Source organism: Ranitomeya variabilis, chromosome 6 (assembly GCF_051348905.1).
Source record: "Ranitomeya variabilis isolate aRanVar5 chromosome 6, aRanVar5.hap1, whole genome shotgun sequence".
Taxonomy (NCBI): Eukaryota; Metazoa; Chordata; class Amphibia; order Anura; family Dendrobatidae; genus Ranitomeya; species Ranitomeya variabilis.
The window spans coordinates 131,706,689-131,721,714 of record NC_135237.1 but is presented as its reverse complement, the minus strand read 5'-3'; the positions used below and the strand labels follow the sequence as shown (position 1 = coordinate 131,721,714).

The 15,026-nt window shown below is 43.5% G+C and overlaps 1 protein-coding gene across 1 annotated transcript in view; it reads right to left on the bottom strand.

Annotated features, from left to right (window-relative positions):
* Positions 1-12,903, bottom strand: part of SH3BP5 (SH3 domain binding protein 5) — a 109,859-nt gene extending 96,956 nt beyond the window's left edge. Inside the window, exon 1 of the mRNA XM_077269010.1 lies at positions 12,380-12,903. Within this exon, the coding sequence (XP_077125125.1) occupies positions 12,380-12,460 (81 nt within the window). The 5' untranslated portion in view covers positions 12,461-12,903. The remainder of the gene's footprint in view (positions 1-12,379) is intronic.
* Between the last annotated feature and the right edge of the window lie 2,123 nt (positions 12,904-15,026).

Genomic DNA, 15,026 nt, shown 5'->3' with positions numbered 1-15,026 from the left:
CTGAGGACAAATTTATAGATTTCTTCTTATTAACTGCATAACAGTGTTTATTGTATATTTACTTACAAGAGTTTAGAAAAGTTTAAAAAGTTATTTGCTATATTCTAATTGTATTCTAATAAATATAGTTTTTGCTCTAAGTGGTCTGATTACTTATATGATGGTGAGAAACTGAATAAGCACGATGTTAATATTTTACACCAGTACATTTATTGTTACGAATTGGCCATTTATGAAGGAGTCGGAGCCTGATATAGATATCTATATATATAATTGTCTAAGGGTTTTTCCGTCTGTCTGTCTGTCTGTCTGTCTGTCCTGGAAATCCCGCGTCTCTGATTGGTCGAGGCCGCCAGGCGGGCACAGCATGGCGACGATGATGTCATAAAGGTTGCCTCGACCAATCAGCGACGGGCACAGTCTGCCGCGAATTCTGGAATCATCATTGTCCATATACCACGGGGACATGCATATTCTAGAATACCCGATGCATTAGAATCGGGCCACAGTCTAGTATATATATATATATATATATATATATATATATATATATATATATATATATATATATATATGTATGTATGTATGTATGTATGTATGTATGTATGTATGTATGTATGTATGTATGTATGTATGTATGTATGTATATATATATATATATATATATATATATATATATATACACATACATACATACATTAGGTTTGAACAGAGGGCCCTCAAAGACTGAAAATCAGCAAAAATTTGGTTGCATACAGCAAGTGTGCACAATATGATATGTCTAGGCAGAGTAAAATGGAGTAGGGAGTGTCTGGAATATATAAGGGCATTGTATATAAATGGGGTTATACGAGTTCACATGTTCAGTAATCATTTGTTTCAAAGGGATCCAGTAGCAATTGGAGATCTTAGTAGGAGAAGAAAAGATTAGTAAATGGCTCCGTTAAACAGCCATCCACTTTTCTCGCCATTGTAACAAATTTTCTTTTGCTAATTCGTGATTCAGTTTCAATTGAATGATTACCGGGCAAGTGAATATAGCCTAAGTAGTAAGTGGGGGTGAGGGTGCATCAGTGGGGTTTTTGCTCGTATATTAGGCCCCTTTCACACATCAGGCTAAATCTGGCTAAAGCTGTCGCTGGATCCGTTTTTTTCAAAAATAGCCGGATTTAGCCTGACGGCGAAAACCTGATGTGTGGAAGGGGCCTGATATACACAAGGCCTGAAAATGTACATAGGAGCACACTATACACAGTACAAGCTAAAGACAAATTTAAACCTACAGCTCACAATTATTCCACGACACCCAGGGGACCAAATTAGAGTATAGCTGGGTGTTTTAGAAAATTAAAATGCCACAAGTGCTTTGCCAGTATCATGAAATGTTTCCTATACCAGTAAATGTATACCTAGTCATCATGAAGGTAATGGATATTCAAAAGCTCAACCTCTTGGAGATTTTTTTTACTTATTATAAAAACAGCCCTAGACAAATGGAAAGACGAGACAAAATTATCAAAACACTGCAAATAAAAATAATGCAGCCGCCAACAAACCGCCCCTATTCATTATTGCATTTTCAGCTTTTACATTTGTCTATTTTGTGTGTTTATTTTTGGGCTACACTTTTATTTTTTAAATGTTTGCCATTGTGGGCAGGGTGTGGGTTTTCCACATGTTGGAAAAGGGTGCTTTGTTTTTATTTAAAATTTAAAAAACCTCTTTTTCTGACTGTGTTTATTTACCATATACTATAGGATTAGTAATGGATACCCCATAAATATTACCTCACTTGCCACCGCTACAGTGTAAGTGTGAAAGAGCCGGGCAAAGCACCAGAATTGGCACATTGAATAGATGTGCCTTTTCTGGGCGGCTGCGGGCTGCTATTTTTAGGCTCTGAGGGAGGGGGGCAATATCCATGGCGCTTTACCAGCCTGAGAATACCAGCTCCCAGCTGTATGCTGTAGCAAGGCTGGTTGTCAAAAATGAGGGGGAACCTACGCCTTTTTTACTTATTTAAATAAAAACAAAAAGTGTGGGGACCCCTCTACTCTTCATAACCACACTATCTCTGCTTGCTCAGTGTCAATCACTTGACCCTCGGATGCAGACACCGCCGATATCCGGTGAGGTCACGTCAACTTTCGGACTCTGGAAGCTGAGATTGCATCACTGAGGAATGACCCCGTCTCGCGCAGACTGCAGTCACTCACCCGCTTGACTACGCTGTGTTTCAACACGTCACAGCCCAGTATCGAGCACAAGTGGTAGATTTTTCCCCTCACCTCTGCTTTCATTGGCAGACCCCCGCAAGCATTTGCTGCAGAATTTTTTCAGCAACATTTCACCCTTTGAAACGCTCAAACAGAAATCAGGGTAAGAAAGAATTAAACTTCTGCAAAGATGTTCTGTAACTTTTTTAACAACCCAAAGAGTGAACAACACACTACCACCAGCAGAGCACCTACATTAAATTTCTACACAGTCTCCCATTTTGGTTTCTTTGGTCTAAATTTTATACTAGATTTCATGGATGTCATGTACACAAACTATTTATCTTAGTAATGCTTGCTGGCAAAAAGCCCACGCCAAGACTGAAGAAGAGATCACACAGAAGGTTGGGTAAAGTCCGCTGTAATTTCCTGATGAGTCATAAAACAGCCTGGGTTTAAAGAGAAAAAAAAAAAATGTAAAAGGGAGACTGTCAGCCCAAAGTGACACTATAGACTAAGCACATAGGCCTGGATTAATCAAGCAGTTTTTCTAGAATTTTTACGTAAAACTGCTTTAGGGCTGTCCCACACGTCCAGATAATTCCGGTACCGGAAAAAAATCGGTACCGGAGTTATCCGTGTGCCCGTGAGCTCACGTAGGCCATACTTGCGGCACACGTGTGCCGCCCGTGTGGCGAGTGGGTACCACACGGAGCGTGCAGGAGACAGCGCTAAAGTTTAGCGCTGTCCCCTGCATCGTGCTGAAGCCGCGATTGATATCTTCTGTGCAGCAGCGTTTGCTGCATAGAAGATATGAATAATAGTGTTTAAATGATAGATCTATGTGTCCGCCGCCCCCCCACCCCCTGTGCGCCCCCCCGCTGTTCAGAAAGTACTCACCCGCTTCCCTCGTTGGCTGTCGCTCCTTCCTGGTCTGGCCGCGGCTTCCACTGTATGCGGTCACGTGGGGCCGCTCATTTACAGTCATGAATAGGCGGCTCCACCTCCCATAGGGGCGGAGCCGACTATTCATGATTGTAAATGAGCGGCCCCACGTGACCGCATACAGTAGAAGCCGCGGCCAGACCAGGAAGCAGCGACAGCCAACGTGGGAGCGGGTGAGTATTTTCTGAACAGCGGGGGGGGGGGGGGGGGGGGGCGCACAGGGAGTGGGGGGGCGGCAGACAGGTAGATCTTTCATTTAAACACTTATTCATACCTTCTATGCAGCAAACGCTGCTGCACAGAAGATATGAATCGCGGCTTCAGCACCATGTGGGGGGGACAGCGCTTACTGTAGCGCTGTCTCCTGCACGCCACAGGGACTGCACACGGAGACCGTCCGTGTGTGGTCCGTGTTTTACACGTACCCATTGACTTTAATGGGTCTGTGTAATACGTGCGCTCCCACGAACACTGACATGTCTCCGTGTTTGGCACACGGAGACACGGTCCGCAAAAAATCAATGACATCTGCACAGATGCATTAATTTTAATGGGTCTACGTGTGTCAGTGGCTCCGGTACGTGAGGAAACTGTCACCTCACGTACCGGAGCCACTGACGTGTGAAACCGGCCTTAAATAGGGTTTTTTGTTTGTTTGTTTTTTCCACAAAACGTTACTACTTTTGTTGCTTTTACATCAGTCCCAGGCAGGTCTGACAAATTTGAAAATGGATGAAGCTTAGTTCAGAGCTGTTGTGTTCAATAGCGGCCTATAAATTCATCATAATTTATTAAAATGGCATTCATTACGAAAGAAATGTACTCCAGTCCTGGACTAGAGTACATTTCCTACAGTGGTTCATGGAAGCAGAAAAAGATGCACCACATTCATTAAAAGGGATATCCGGGACTTGATATAAAACTAAAAACAAGTGCCTGTTGTGCCCGGCGCCATTCTTCTCCGGCACAGAGTGGTCACAGAAGAATGAGTGTAATTTTATATTATGTAATGTGAACCGAGACATCCGGTACTGTTGTATGTTGCCCGACGGTAAGGAGAGTTAACAGTTAAGACTAGAACAGATTGATAGGGGCAAATTTGAAGGGACAATTTCCTGTCAGGACATCAGATAGGGCCCAGTGTGGGTAGAAAGCAGACCTAAGGTCTGGTCAGTGAGCAGTGCCGCAGGTCATGGGTGTCCCTATTGTGAGTGGAGACAGAGGATAGCGAGATCCTAGTGGAAAGAAGCAGAGAAGTGATCGAAAGATATATATGTTATCAATCGAAAAAAGAAAAAGGAACAGCACAGAGATACTTATCTTCGGGTGCAGGGCCCCCAGATAACCAGTCCACCGATCATCCAAGTTTCATATATTTCAAAAAAAGAGGCAGCACTCCATTGTTTCAGTGAAAAAATGTGCAGGGTTTAATCTACCCACATATTCAGGCAACGTTTCAGCTCACAATGAGCTTTTCTCAAGCAGTGAGTATGTTCATGTGCTTATGCTTTTATGCATACAGTACTGTACGATATGGGGAAGTAGGAAGATGTTTTATATACTTTTATTGGCACAGCTACGGTTAAATATGGTTAGCACATATGCACTTTATGAAAATGTAAATCTAAGTAGCACCTTACAATGCATAAGTGGACACAATTAAGGATGTTGTAGATATGTATAAAAGGGAAGCACATGAACATACTCACTGCTTGAGAAAAGCTCATTGTGAGCTGAAACGTTGCCTGAATATGTGGGTAGATTAAACCCTGCACATTTTTTCACTGAAACAATGGAGTGCTGCCTCTTTTTTTGAAATATATGTTATCAATCGGAGATGAGTCCTGGGAGAGGACGCCTAGCGGTAAGACCCAGGGTTTATAACTCGGAGAGGTAATGCGCTAAAACGGTGCAGAGTATATGAAACAAAGAAAGTGCCCGGGTGGGAATTCCAGAGCGTCAGTAGCAGAGAAGTTGGGAACCGAAGATTGAGAATAGGACTCTTGCTAACTGGACTGCAGCACAGAGCTGGGCTGTGGTGAAGTAGAATGAAACAGTGAAAATAGTGAAACAAGCCAGTAAAGAGGAAGGAATAGAAATGGAGTATGAAAAATGCCACGTATTGGGAAGTAAACTTTCATAAAGCTGTGTGCCCACTATTTACTGTATACAATTCCCACAACGTTATTGTTAAGTAAAGGGTTTATTTTGGACTCAAAGTCCTCATCAACATCTGGTCCTGGCCAACCAAAGTCATCGGTAACATGCGGCCTGCAAGGGTGTAGCGCCCCCATAACACCCAGCCAGGACCCTCACTTTCATGTAACGTGTTGGTGTAAGAGACAGGTGCCATGTTAGAGTGAATGCAGACTTTCATGCAAATCCTGGACAGCCCTCTAAGTCTCTGTCCGAGTTGGCATGTATAGTCAGGACAGATAGCTAGCCGTCTTCTACCCATAGAAGAATGATCCTGGGTGAGTGGATGTGTATTCAGACATCTGTAAACAGCAGTTTTATCTAATGCATATGGGCACCACTACACGTTTTATGTTTTAATATACTGCTTTATAAGCAATAAATTATCCTCAAAAAAGGGTCATATGATTCCAAAATAAGCAGAAATACACAAATTTTACATTTTTCTCATACAATTGATACCCACTAGGGAGAGATGCAAAAAATCCAAATCTAGGTCAGCGTTATCCATTAGCAAAATGTATCTAAAGTCAGTGAGCTCAGTATGGGACAGGCAGAGTGGCACAGTCCGAGCTGGAAGGCAAGTTCTAGCAATACTGAACATTCATACAGAATGTCACTGACCTGACAGCCAAACGCTCAACTGCTCCGCTCATATGCCACTCACTGCATTTGTCTGCATTCAGATAAATAAAAAGCTCTGCTGCAAGGCTACCATTTTACCACTGAGCCACCACAATGCTCATAAATCATGCTTTAGGGGTTTTGTTTTGTTCGTTTGTTTTTTTTTTTTCCAAACAAAAAATATTTAAAAAAAAAATAAACAAAATTTGTAGATTTTTCTGTCTCAGCACAGGGTGAAGTACTTCCTCCTACCTGTGTCGAGACTTCAGTGAAGCATGTGACTGAATAAGTTTGGCCGTGGGCCCTGCTATGTTCAAAGCAGTACTTCTTCATTTCTTGTTCAGCATTGTCTGCAGGGCTGAAGTCACAACAACAATGCTTCAGCCAATAACTGAGCTCAGCGGCCCGTTATGTCTAATGTCTACCCGGGCAGAGATGCTGCGCTCAGTTATTGACTGTAGTGCTGTCGACGTTTCTTTAAAAAAAAAAACAAAAAAAAAAACACTGCAGCCTGGCACCCGTGTTTATTTTTATTTTATTTTTTTAGCGATAAAATATTAGAATTAGGCTGGAGTCACACTACTCTGTAATACGGCCGAGTGCTATGCGAAAAAAAAAAAAAAGAATCACATAGCACTCTGACCAGTATTTCTCTATGTGGCAGCTCCCGTTTTTTCTCGTCCATATTACACTTGCGAGTGAAATTGCAGCATGCTGCGATTGTCCGCGTATCTCAGCCGAGAAACGCCAATGCAAGTCTATGGGTGAGAGAGAAAAAAAAAAAAACGCACACCATACGGATCATCAGTGTGACTTGTGAGAAATTCTCAGGCATTGGCAGGTGACAGGATATTGGTTCAGCCATTATTTGCTCATTTTGCAAGTGTGTGAGAAAATCTCACCATTCGGATGACACACAGATACTTTTTGAGGGAAAAAAAAAACGCACCCTGGAATTGCACGCGGATGAGATACGGATCACCATACATTTGTGCGATTCTCAGCAGACAAAATTGGACAGGTTTTTTTATACATTGTGTGTGACTCCAGCCTAAGAAAACAGATTATGATCACATTTTGCACCCATGACTGACCGTTAAAATGTAAATTATATTTTAGAAGGTTCTTAGCCAAGAAAGGGCTAGAAAAGACAAAGCACAAGAGTCCATAAGGCTACGTTCCCACAATGAACTTTTAATGTTGCAACTTTTCTGCAGCACTTCTGCACCTATTACGTAAATTAGGCTACTTTCACACTAGCGTAGGACTCGGCCCGTCGCGGTGCGTCGGGCCGAGGTTCCCGACGCTAGCGTTGTCTCCGCCGCACAACGGGGGCAGCGGATGCATTTTTCCAGCGCATCCGCTGCCCCATTGTGAGGTGCAGGGAAGTGCGGGGAGGTGGGGGCGGAGTTCCAGACGCGCATGCGCAGTCGGAAAAAGCGGACCGTCGTGAGCAAAAAACGTTACATGTAGCGTTTTTTGGTCCCGACGGTCCGCCACAACAAGGCGCAACCGTCGCACGACGGTTGCGACGTGTGTCAATCCGTCGCAATACGTCGCTTAATGTAAGTCTATGGGGAAAAAACGCATCCTGCAAGCACTTTTGCAGGATGCGTTTTTTCAGCAAAACGACGCATTGTGGCGGATTGCAGTTAACGCTAGTGTGAAAGTAGCCTTAGAAGAGTTTTTTCTTCATTGAGTGTTTTTTTTTACCTTTTTGATTCCTTTTGGTTGTTATACTTTAAATAAAGCTGTTTTTTTTTTATATACCTTTTATTTGGCTTTGACAAAACTTCATGTGCAGATTGCATGCGTTCTTAGTGCGTTTATCTGTGCATTCTCTGCATCTAATGCATGTCCATGCGGACATCCGTACATAAAACTTAGCGTACTAGAATGAGAAATTGGCATGGCATCTGCTGTCTTTCTGGAGGTGACCTCCCAATGGAGGAAATGGGAACAAAGAAGACGGCTACGTAATGGTAGTAATCAATATGCAATAAACCGCCACGTGAATACATTAGGTGTGTGCTCACCTCCACCGTGGTGCTACAGACAGGCACGTCACCAGTGAGCGTGTATATATGGTACTGTGGACTGCCGCCCTCTGGTGCCCTTCCAAAAGGAACCTTGGGAACAGTAAACAGTTGACCATGATAACAGCACACTTTCGAGGCTGCAGACCTGCAATGTCTCAGCACTTTCCAGATCTAGGTTTGCCACCAAGCTGATTAAGGGAACCAGTGACAAAATGCAGTCATTTCTGAAGGAAGAGAGAGGAGATAGGTAGATTGATATCATTTGTGGCAAAGGATTTAGCATAACTTGTCATTTATTGACCGAATTCATTGCAATTCTGGATATAGGAGTCCAGTGGGCGGTCCAAATCAGTACTCCATAGGCATCTCTGTATATAAACTCATAGGAGGTTAGTCACCGAGTAGGTCTACCTTCTACCTATTGTCTTCTTAAGACCAGAATGAGCAGGGATGTAGATCAATAATTGACTCGAATATTGATTCTTCTCCCATAAATCTATATACTGTATTATGGGTTCCTCTTGTTAACAAACCATTTGACCGGTTCTCTCTATCTTCAGTTATTTTAATACAGACATTTTGACTTTCTTATTTTGTGCTAAAGTGATAACAGGAGCCATATTCAAGAACAACAAGAAAACAGGAGTGAAACTGCAGCACGCTCATGTTATAGAAGTGTATCACATGGAAACTGCATGTCAATACATTTCTATAGCTGTCACAGGACCACCATGATCACTTGTTTAACTCTGCTGTGGAACCATGGGGTCATATAGACCCCAGCGCTGAATAAATTGAAATATTTCCAAAACTGGTCAATCTCAGACATTGACCTTCTATCTATTTTCAAGTAAGATATTTCTACTTACAGTATGTTGATGATATTTTGAATTTGTTTTTCAATTTTGCTTCAAAGTTATTTTCAATTTTCTGTGTTTGGGACTCTCCTGACCCCATAGTACCTTTAGTGTCTGACATTTTATTTTAATATTTTCTGTTTATTCACAGGTTTTGTAATATAATTGTGAATAAACAATGGCTAGACGAACTGTGATGACTCCTGATGAAATATTGGCAGCTTTGGATGCTTCTAGTGATGTCAATACTGATAATGAAGGTAATTTGGAAGATAATTTGAGCTGGGTCGAAAGTGACGCAGATCAAATGTGCAGCTTGTACAGCACTGCTAGAAAAACGAAGCGGTGGCCAATGAGGGTCTTTTATGGAATGATTGACAGCATGAATGCGTGTGTTATTTTTATTGAAAATGTACTGAATTACACATCTAAGAATTTGGACAAACGCAATACGTTTTTGAAGGAAGTCGCAGTTGCACTGATCACTCCATATGCGAGTCAGCGATTGGATGTGCATCAAAAGCCAAAAGATGTCAAGCAAACCATCCACAGCTGTGGAATTTTGCAGGCACCATCAGACGTTCCAAGTGACACCAGCAGTGTTACAGGACAGCGCAAACGGTGCTACGTTTGTCCTCGATCGAAGGACAAAAAGACGAGATTTGTTTGCAATGACTGCAAGAAGCTAATATGTGAAGAACTTGGCACTATGCCATGCAGTGAATGCAAGGGCTAAATTTATTGCCAGATCATTGGTTGTCATTATGCTTTTACTAAAATCCACACAGTTGCAGTTATTCTACTTTTTTTATGGAATTTGAATACTTTTAGTTATTAGTACAGCATTTTGGTATAAATTTCAGTTTGTGTTTGATGATGACAAATAAATCAATCCAAGGTTACTTTTGATTTCCTGTGTTCTGAAATTATGACAGAATAAAACTTGATTATTCTGAACAGCCAGCATGTTCATTTTAATGAAATATGACGATTTTGAGCCTGGGGTCATATAGACCCCATGGTACCAAAGTAGTGATTTTTTTCATGGCTCCACAGCAGGGTTAATTGGTGGGGGTCCGACAATCTGCAGAACATGGCATTTTTATCCCAGTTAGGATGGAGCGGTAGTGTGCATTCTTGACCACCGCTCCATTCATTCTCTAGGCTTTTTCCAGTAGAGCTCATTGGGAATTAATGGGACGATGGTCAGGCATGCGCACTGCAGCTCCATTCTAACTAGGATAAAAGTGCCCCATTGGGGAAAGAAATCCCCCTTCTGCCAATCAGTGCAGTCTCAGTATTCAGTAAGTTATTGCCTAGCAGATGTAATACATGATCTCTGGCATCTGTACCACCCTACCCGTCCTCTCCATTCCTCTAATGACCCAAGACTGAGGCCTCATTCACACCTCCATGTTTAAAACGCATACATGAAAAAAAAAAAAAAAAAACGGTACAGGTATCATCAGTATTCTGCAATAGTGCGTCATTCGTGTGTCCGTTTTTACCATCAGTGTTTTTCATGGATGAATAAATTACAAACAAAGCTTCTCCCACCCTTTGCAATGTTAAATACGGACAGCCCAAGAATGCCATCCGTGTCCTCTGTGTGTTTTTAATGGACCCATAGACTTGTATTGGCACCGTGATACCGGAAAAAAAAACTGATATGTATGCATGAATTTTGCACGGATACACATCCATAAAAAAACGAGGATATGTGTAGAGCACCACAGATTATAATCGTTACATGGTTTGTCAAAAAAAAATACGTATATGCATCACAGACGTCTGAATGAGGCCTAATCAGAACCTCCCAAACATGTGTCCAGGACTTCTCTTGTGCTGCACATGTTTTCTGGAATGCACTACCCCAAACAATCCAGTTAATTCCCAGTATTCACACATGCCCTAAAAACACATTTCTTTATCCTATCACCTCACTATTCCCAGTTCTCCCTTAGTAGCACTTTGAACACATACTGGCTGGTGACCAGTTCATGCAGCATATTTGAGTGCCCCTATTATATTAATAGCTGGACCTCATACGACAAGTACTTTTATTTTTACCTTTTGTGTCCTCCCTATGTCCTCAGATTGTAAGCTTGCGAGCACGACCCTCACTTCTCTTGGTATCTGATAAATTGTGCGTGCTATTCTGTAATGTCTTATTGTATGTACCAGTCCCCTCTGAATTGTAAAGTGCTACGGAATATGTTGGCGATATAGAAGTAAAAATTATTATTTTCACTGGAGAATCTTTATTTCCAAGGAGACATTATGAAAACACAAAACAGATCATGGCACTGGAGGTAGATCAGGGCATCGATCTTTACAGTCTAGCTTACTGAAAGATCAATTTCCACTTTCCTATTGTTCTGGAAGTTTTTTTCCATGATAGGAGGAACTGTATAATGACTCTCCAGTAGGAAGTTAAAAGCTCATGCAGATGTCCATGGATGTCGGAGCGGCAGTCAACCTCCTGTCGGGAGACCCCCAGCCAGTCTACATTAGTGGTCCTCGCTCGTACCTATCTGCACAGACATCTGCATGAGCCCTGACACTACAGATCACATGTAGGACATGATCTGATCTGTATAGTTACAAACCTAACTAGAATATATCCAGAAACGTCTCCTCCATCTGACGCCTGCACTCAGAATTAGAGACAGCCTTCAGGCACTTACAGCAGCTCCAATTAGATTTGATGATTTCATTAAGGACCAGACATGGCCACATATAACAACAACAACAACAACAACGCCTTTCTCTGGCTGTTTATATACACGTCACTGACTAACGAGACCCCACATCACCGCCCCAACCATATTATACAAAGAAAATTCAACTTTATCAGATTTCCTCCATTCCTTACGCACCCGTCCTATTAAATTAGCGATCAGGAGAACAGCACCTTGGCCAAAGCAATCAAATGCCCTCCAATCCTTTGTTTCCGAACCACGTGCAACACTACCTGTGCCATGTGGCACGGTGGGCAGAAGGAATATATAGTAAATAGTGACATATGCGGACTGTACACACAGACCAGATACATACACATTATATACTGGGAGACCCTCACAGACCCCCACTGCTGCAGGATCTTACGTCTCCCTGCCAATGCCGGGCACGGTCATGTACCCAATGCCGGGCACGGTCATGTACCCAATGCTTGTTCTTAAAGAGCCTTTTCCATTGAATGAATCCAGCTGCGGTTTTTATGTGAAATTCTGGCATTTAATCTGACATTGTGATGTGTGAGCACAAGTGGGGTCGTGCCAGTAATCACATCGCCCCCCTGGGCACCCTGTATGGTACATGATGCCACCCTTGTGCCTGTACACACTGGATAGATGGCTACATACAGTAATGTTACACCATGCCCTGTCATTATACTGGGACACCAGTGTCCTCACAGACTGCACCATCACGTAGGATCCCTGTGGTGCCCACATGCCATGCTAGGAGCTGCACACAATGGCAGTGCCCGTGCACCCCGTACCTGTATTCTGGGGTCCACCTCCTCCTCTTCCTCGGGCTGCACAGTCTCCTGGCCTTTGCCTCGTATCCCCGTTGTTTCCATTATGCGGCAGACATACGTGAGTGAGGAGGCTGCCGGTACCGGAGGACGCAGGGCTGAGCTCACCGCCTCCTCCCGTCTCCTCGGTGCTCAGTCCCGGGCACACACTGCAGGAGCGGAGCCTGGGCGCCGCCGCCGCCGAGAGCTGCTCCTAGCCTGGAAATGAGGAGGCAGAGGGAGGAGCAGCGCCGCCCCCTGGTCACTGCCGGCTCTGCTCACACTGGGTCCACACTCAGCAAACACTGAGCAAAATAATGGGGTCGTCAGTGAGATAACTGGCCGTGTGAATGAGGCCCAACTGTCTCTACAAAATGTCAGAAATAAAATATACACATACAAGGTCTAAATGTGAATGTTCTTCCCTCTATGCTGCCCTCATTGGGGGCTACTCCTCAGTATTAGGCCTCAGTACCCCTGAACAAGTCCTGAGTCTCCTATTAGCTTGTCCTTCCCACATCTGATGGTCCCGTATAAATAAGGAGGACGCTAATTACCCTTTTTTCTGCTGTATCAGAAATAGCAGCGGGTTTTGTGGGGGACATATACGGATGGCGTGTAGGGAACATAATGTATCTTTCCAGCAGATATTTGCACAATTTGGGCCTAAGGCCATGTGCACACGTTCAGTATTTTTTGCGTTTTTTTCGCGTTTTTTCGCTATAAAAACGCAAAAAAAACGCTTACATATGCCTCCCATTATTTTCAGTGTATTCCGCATTTCTTGTGCAAATGTTGCATTTTTTTCAGCGAAAAAATCGCATCGCGGAAAAAAATGCAACATGTTCATTAAATTTGCGGAATTGCGGGGATTCCGCACACCTAGGAATGCATTGATCTGCTTACTTCCTGAACGGGCTATGCCCACCATGCGGGAAGTAAGCAGATTATGTGCCGTTGGTACCCAGGGTGGAGGAGAGGAGACTCTCCTCCACGGACTGGGCACCATATAATTGGTAAAAAAAAAAAGAATTAAAATAAAAAATAGTAATATACTCACCTTCGATGGCCCCCGGAGTCTTCCCCCCTCTCATCGGTGCATGCTGCCGCTTCCGTTCCTATAGATGGTGTGTGTGAAGGACCTGCGATGATGTCGCGGTCACATGACCGCGATGACGTCGCGGTCACGTGACCGCGACATCATCGAAGGTCCTGCACACACACACCATCTATAGGAACGGACGCCGCTGAGGAGATTGGCTGTCTGCGGAGGGTGAGTATAACCATTTTTTTTATTTTTTTTATTATTTTTAAACATTCTATCTTTTACTATTCATGCTGCATAGGCTGCATCTATAGTAAAAAGTTGGTCACACTTGTCAAACACTATGTTTGACAAGTGTGACCAACCTGTCAATCAGTTTTCCACGCGATGCTACAGATCGCTTGGAAAACGTTAGCATTCTGCAAGCTAATTACGCTTGCAAAATGCTAAAAAAAAACGCAAAAAAACCGCAAAAAAAAAATGCGGATTTCTTGCAGAAAATTTCCGGTTTTCTTCAGGAAATTTCTGCAAGAAATCCTGACGTGTGCACATACCCTTACCATCAGTACCTCACAGATTTGTTCCCATTGTCCATAGTATCATCTTACCGCGTCTTCTTAATTGATATGTTACGTAGATGTGTTACATAGTATGATGCATCCTTTAGAACAGGCCCGCACATAATACGACCCACGGGCCATGAGGGAAGGTCGTCCGCGGAGCTGTCCTGGATACCACCACTCCTTCAAATGTTCAAATGTATTTTTGTATTTCAGATTGTTACATACATTTGTTCACTGCGGCGCCAGGACTGGGGCAGAGCAGCGCCCATCAGCACCCACCCCAACGTGCAGCAGCGTGATGAGGTCAGCACGCTGCTTACATCACACTGCTGCCGGCGCCCCAAGGGCAGAGGAGACGTCAGGCTCTGGAAAGCACGCCATGGAGGAGCTGAAGACTAAATGTCATGTTATTTTAAATGAAAAGGGAGGGTTTATGTGGCAATTTGGGGGATTGTGAAAAGGGGACAATGTACAGCGAGGGGCAGTGGTGCGGTATGGGGAACTTGGAAAGGGGAAGTATGGGGGGATAGTTTGGAGAAGGGCAGTGTATGTGTGTGGGGGATATTATACAGTATGTGGGGGCATTATTGAGAAGGGCAATGTGGGGGCATTATAGAGAAGGGCAGTGTATGTGTGTGGGGGATATTATGTGTGGGGGCATTATAGAGAAGGGCAATGTGGGGGGATAGTTTGGAGAAGGGCAGTGTATGTGTGTGGGGGATATTATACAGTATGTGGGGGCATTATAGAGAAGGGCAATGTGGGGGGATAGTTTGGAGAAGGGCAGTGTATGTGTGTGGGGGATATTATACAGTATGTGGGGGCATTATAGAGAAGGGCAATGTGGGGGGATAGTTTGGAGAAGGGCAGTGTATGTGTGTGGGGGATATTATACAGTATGTGGGGGCATTATAGAGAAGGGCAATGTGGGGGGATAGTTTGGAGAAGGGCAGTGTATGTGTGTGGGGGATATTATGTGTGGGGGCATTATAAAGAAGGGCAATGTGGGGGGATAGTTTGAAGA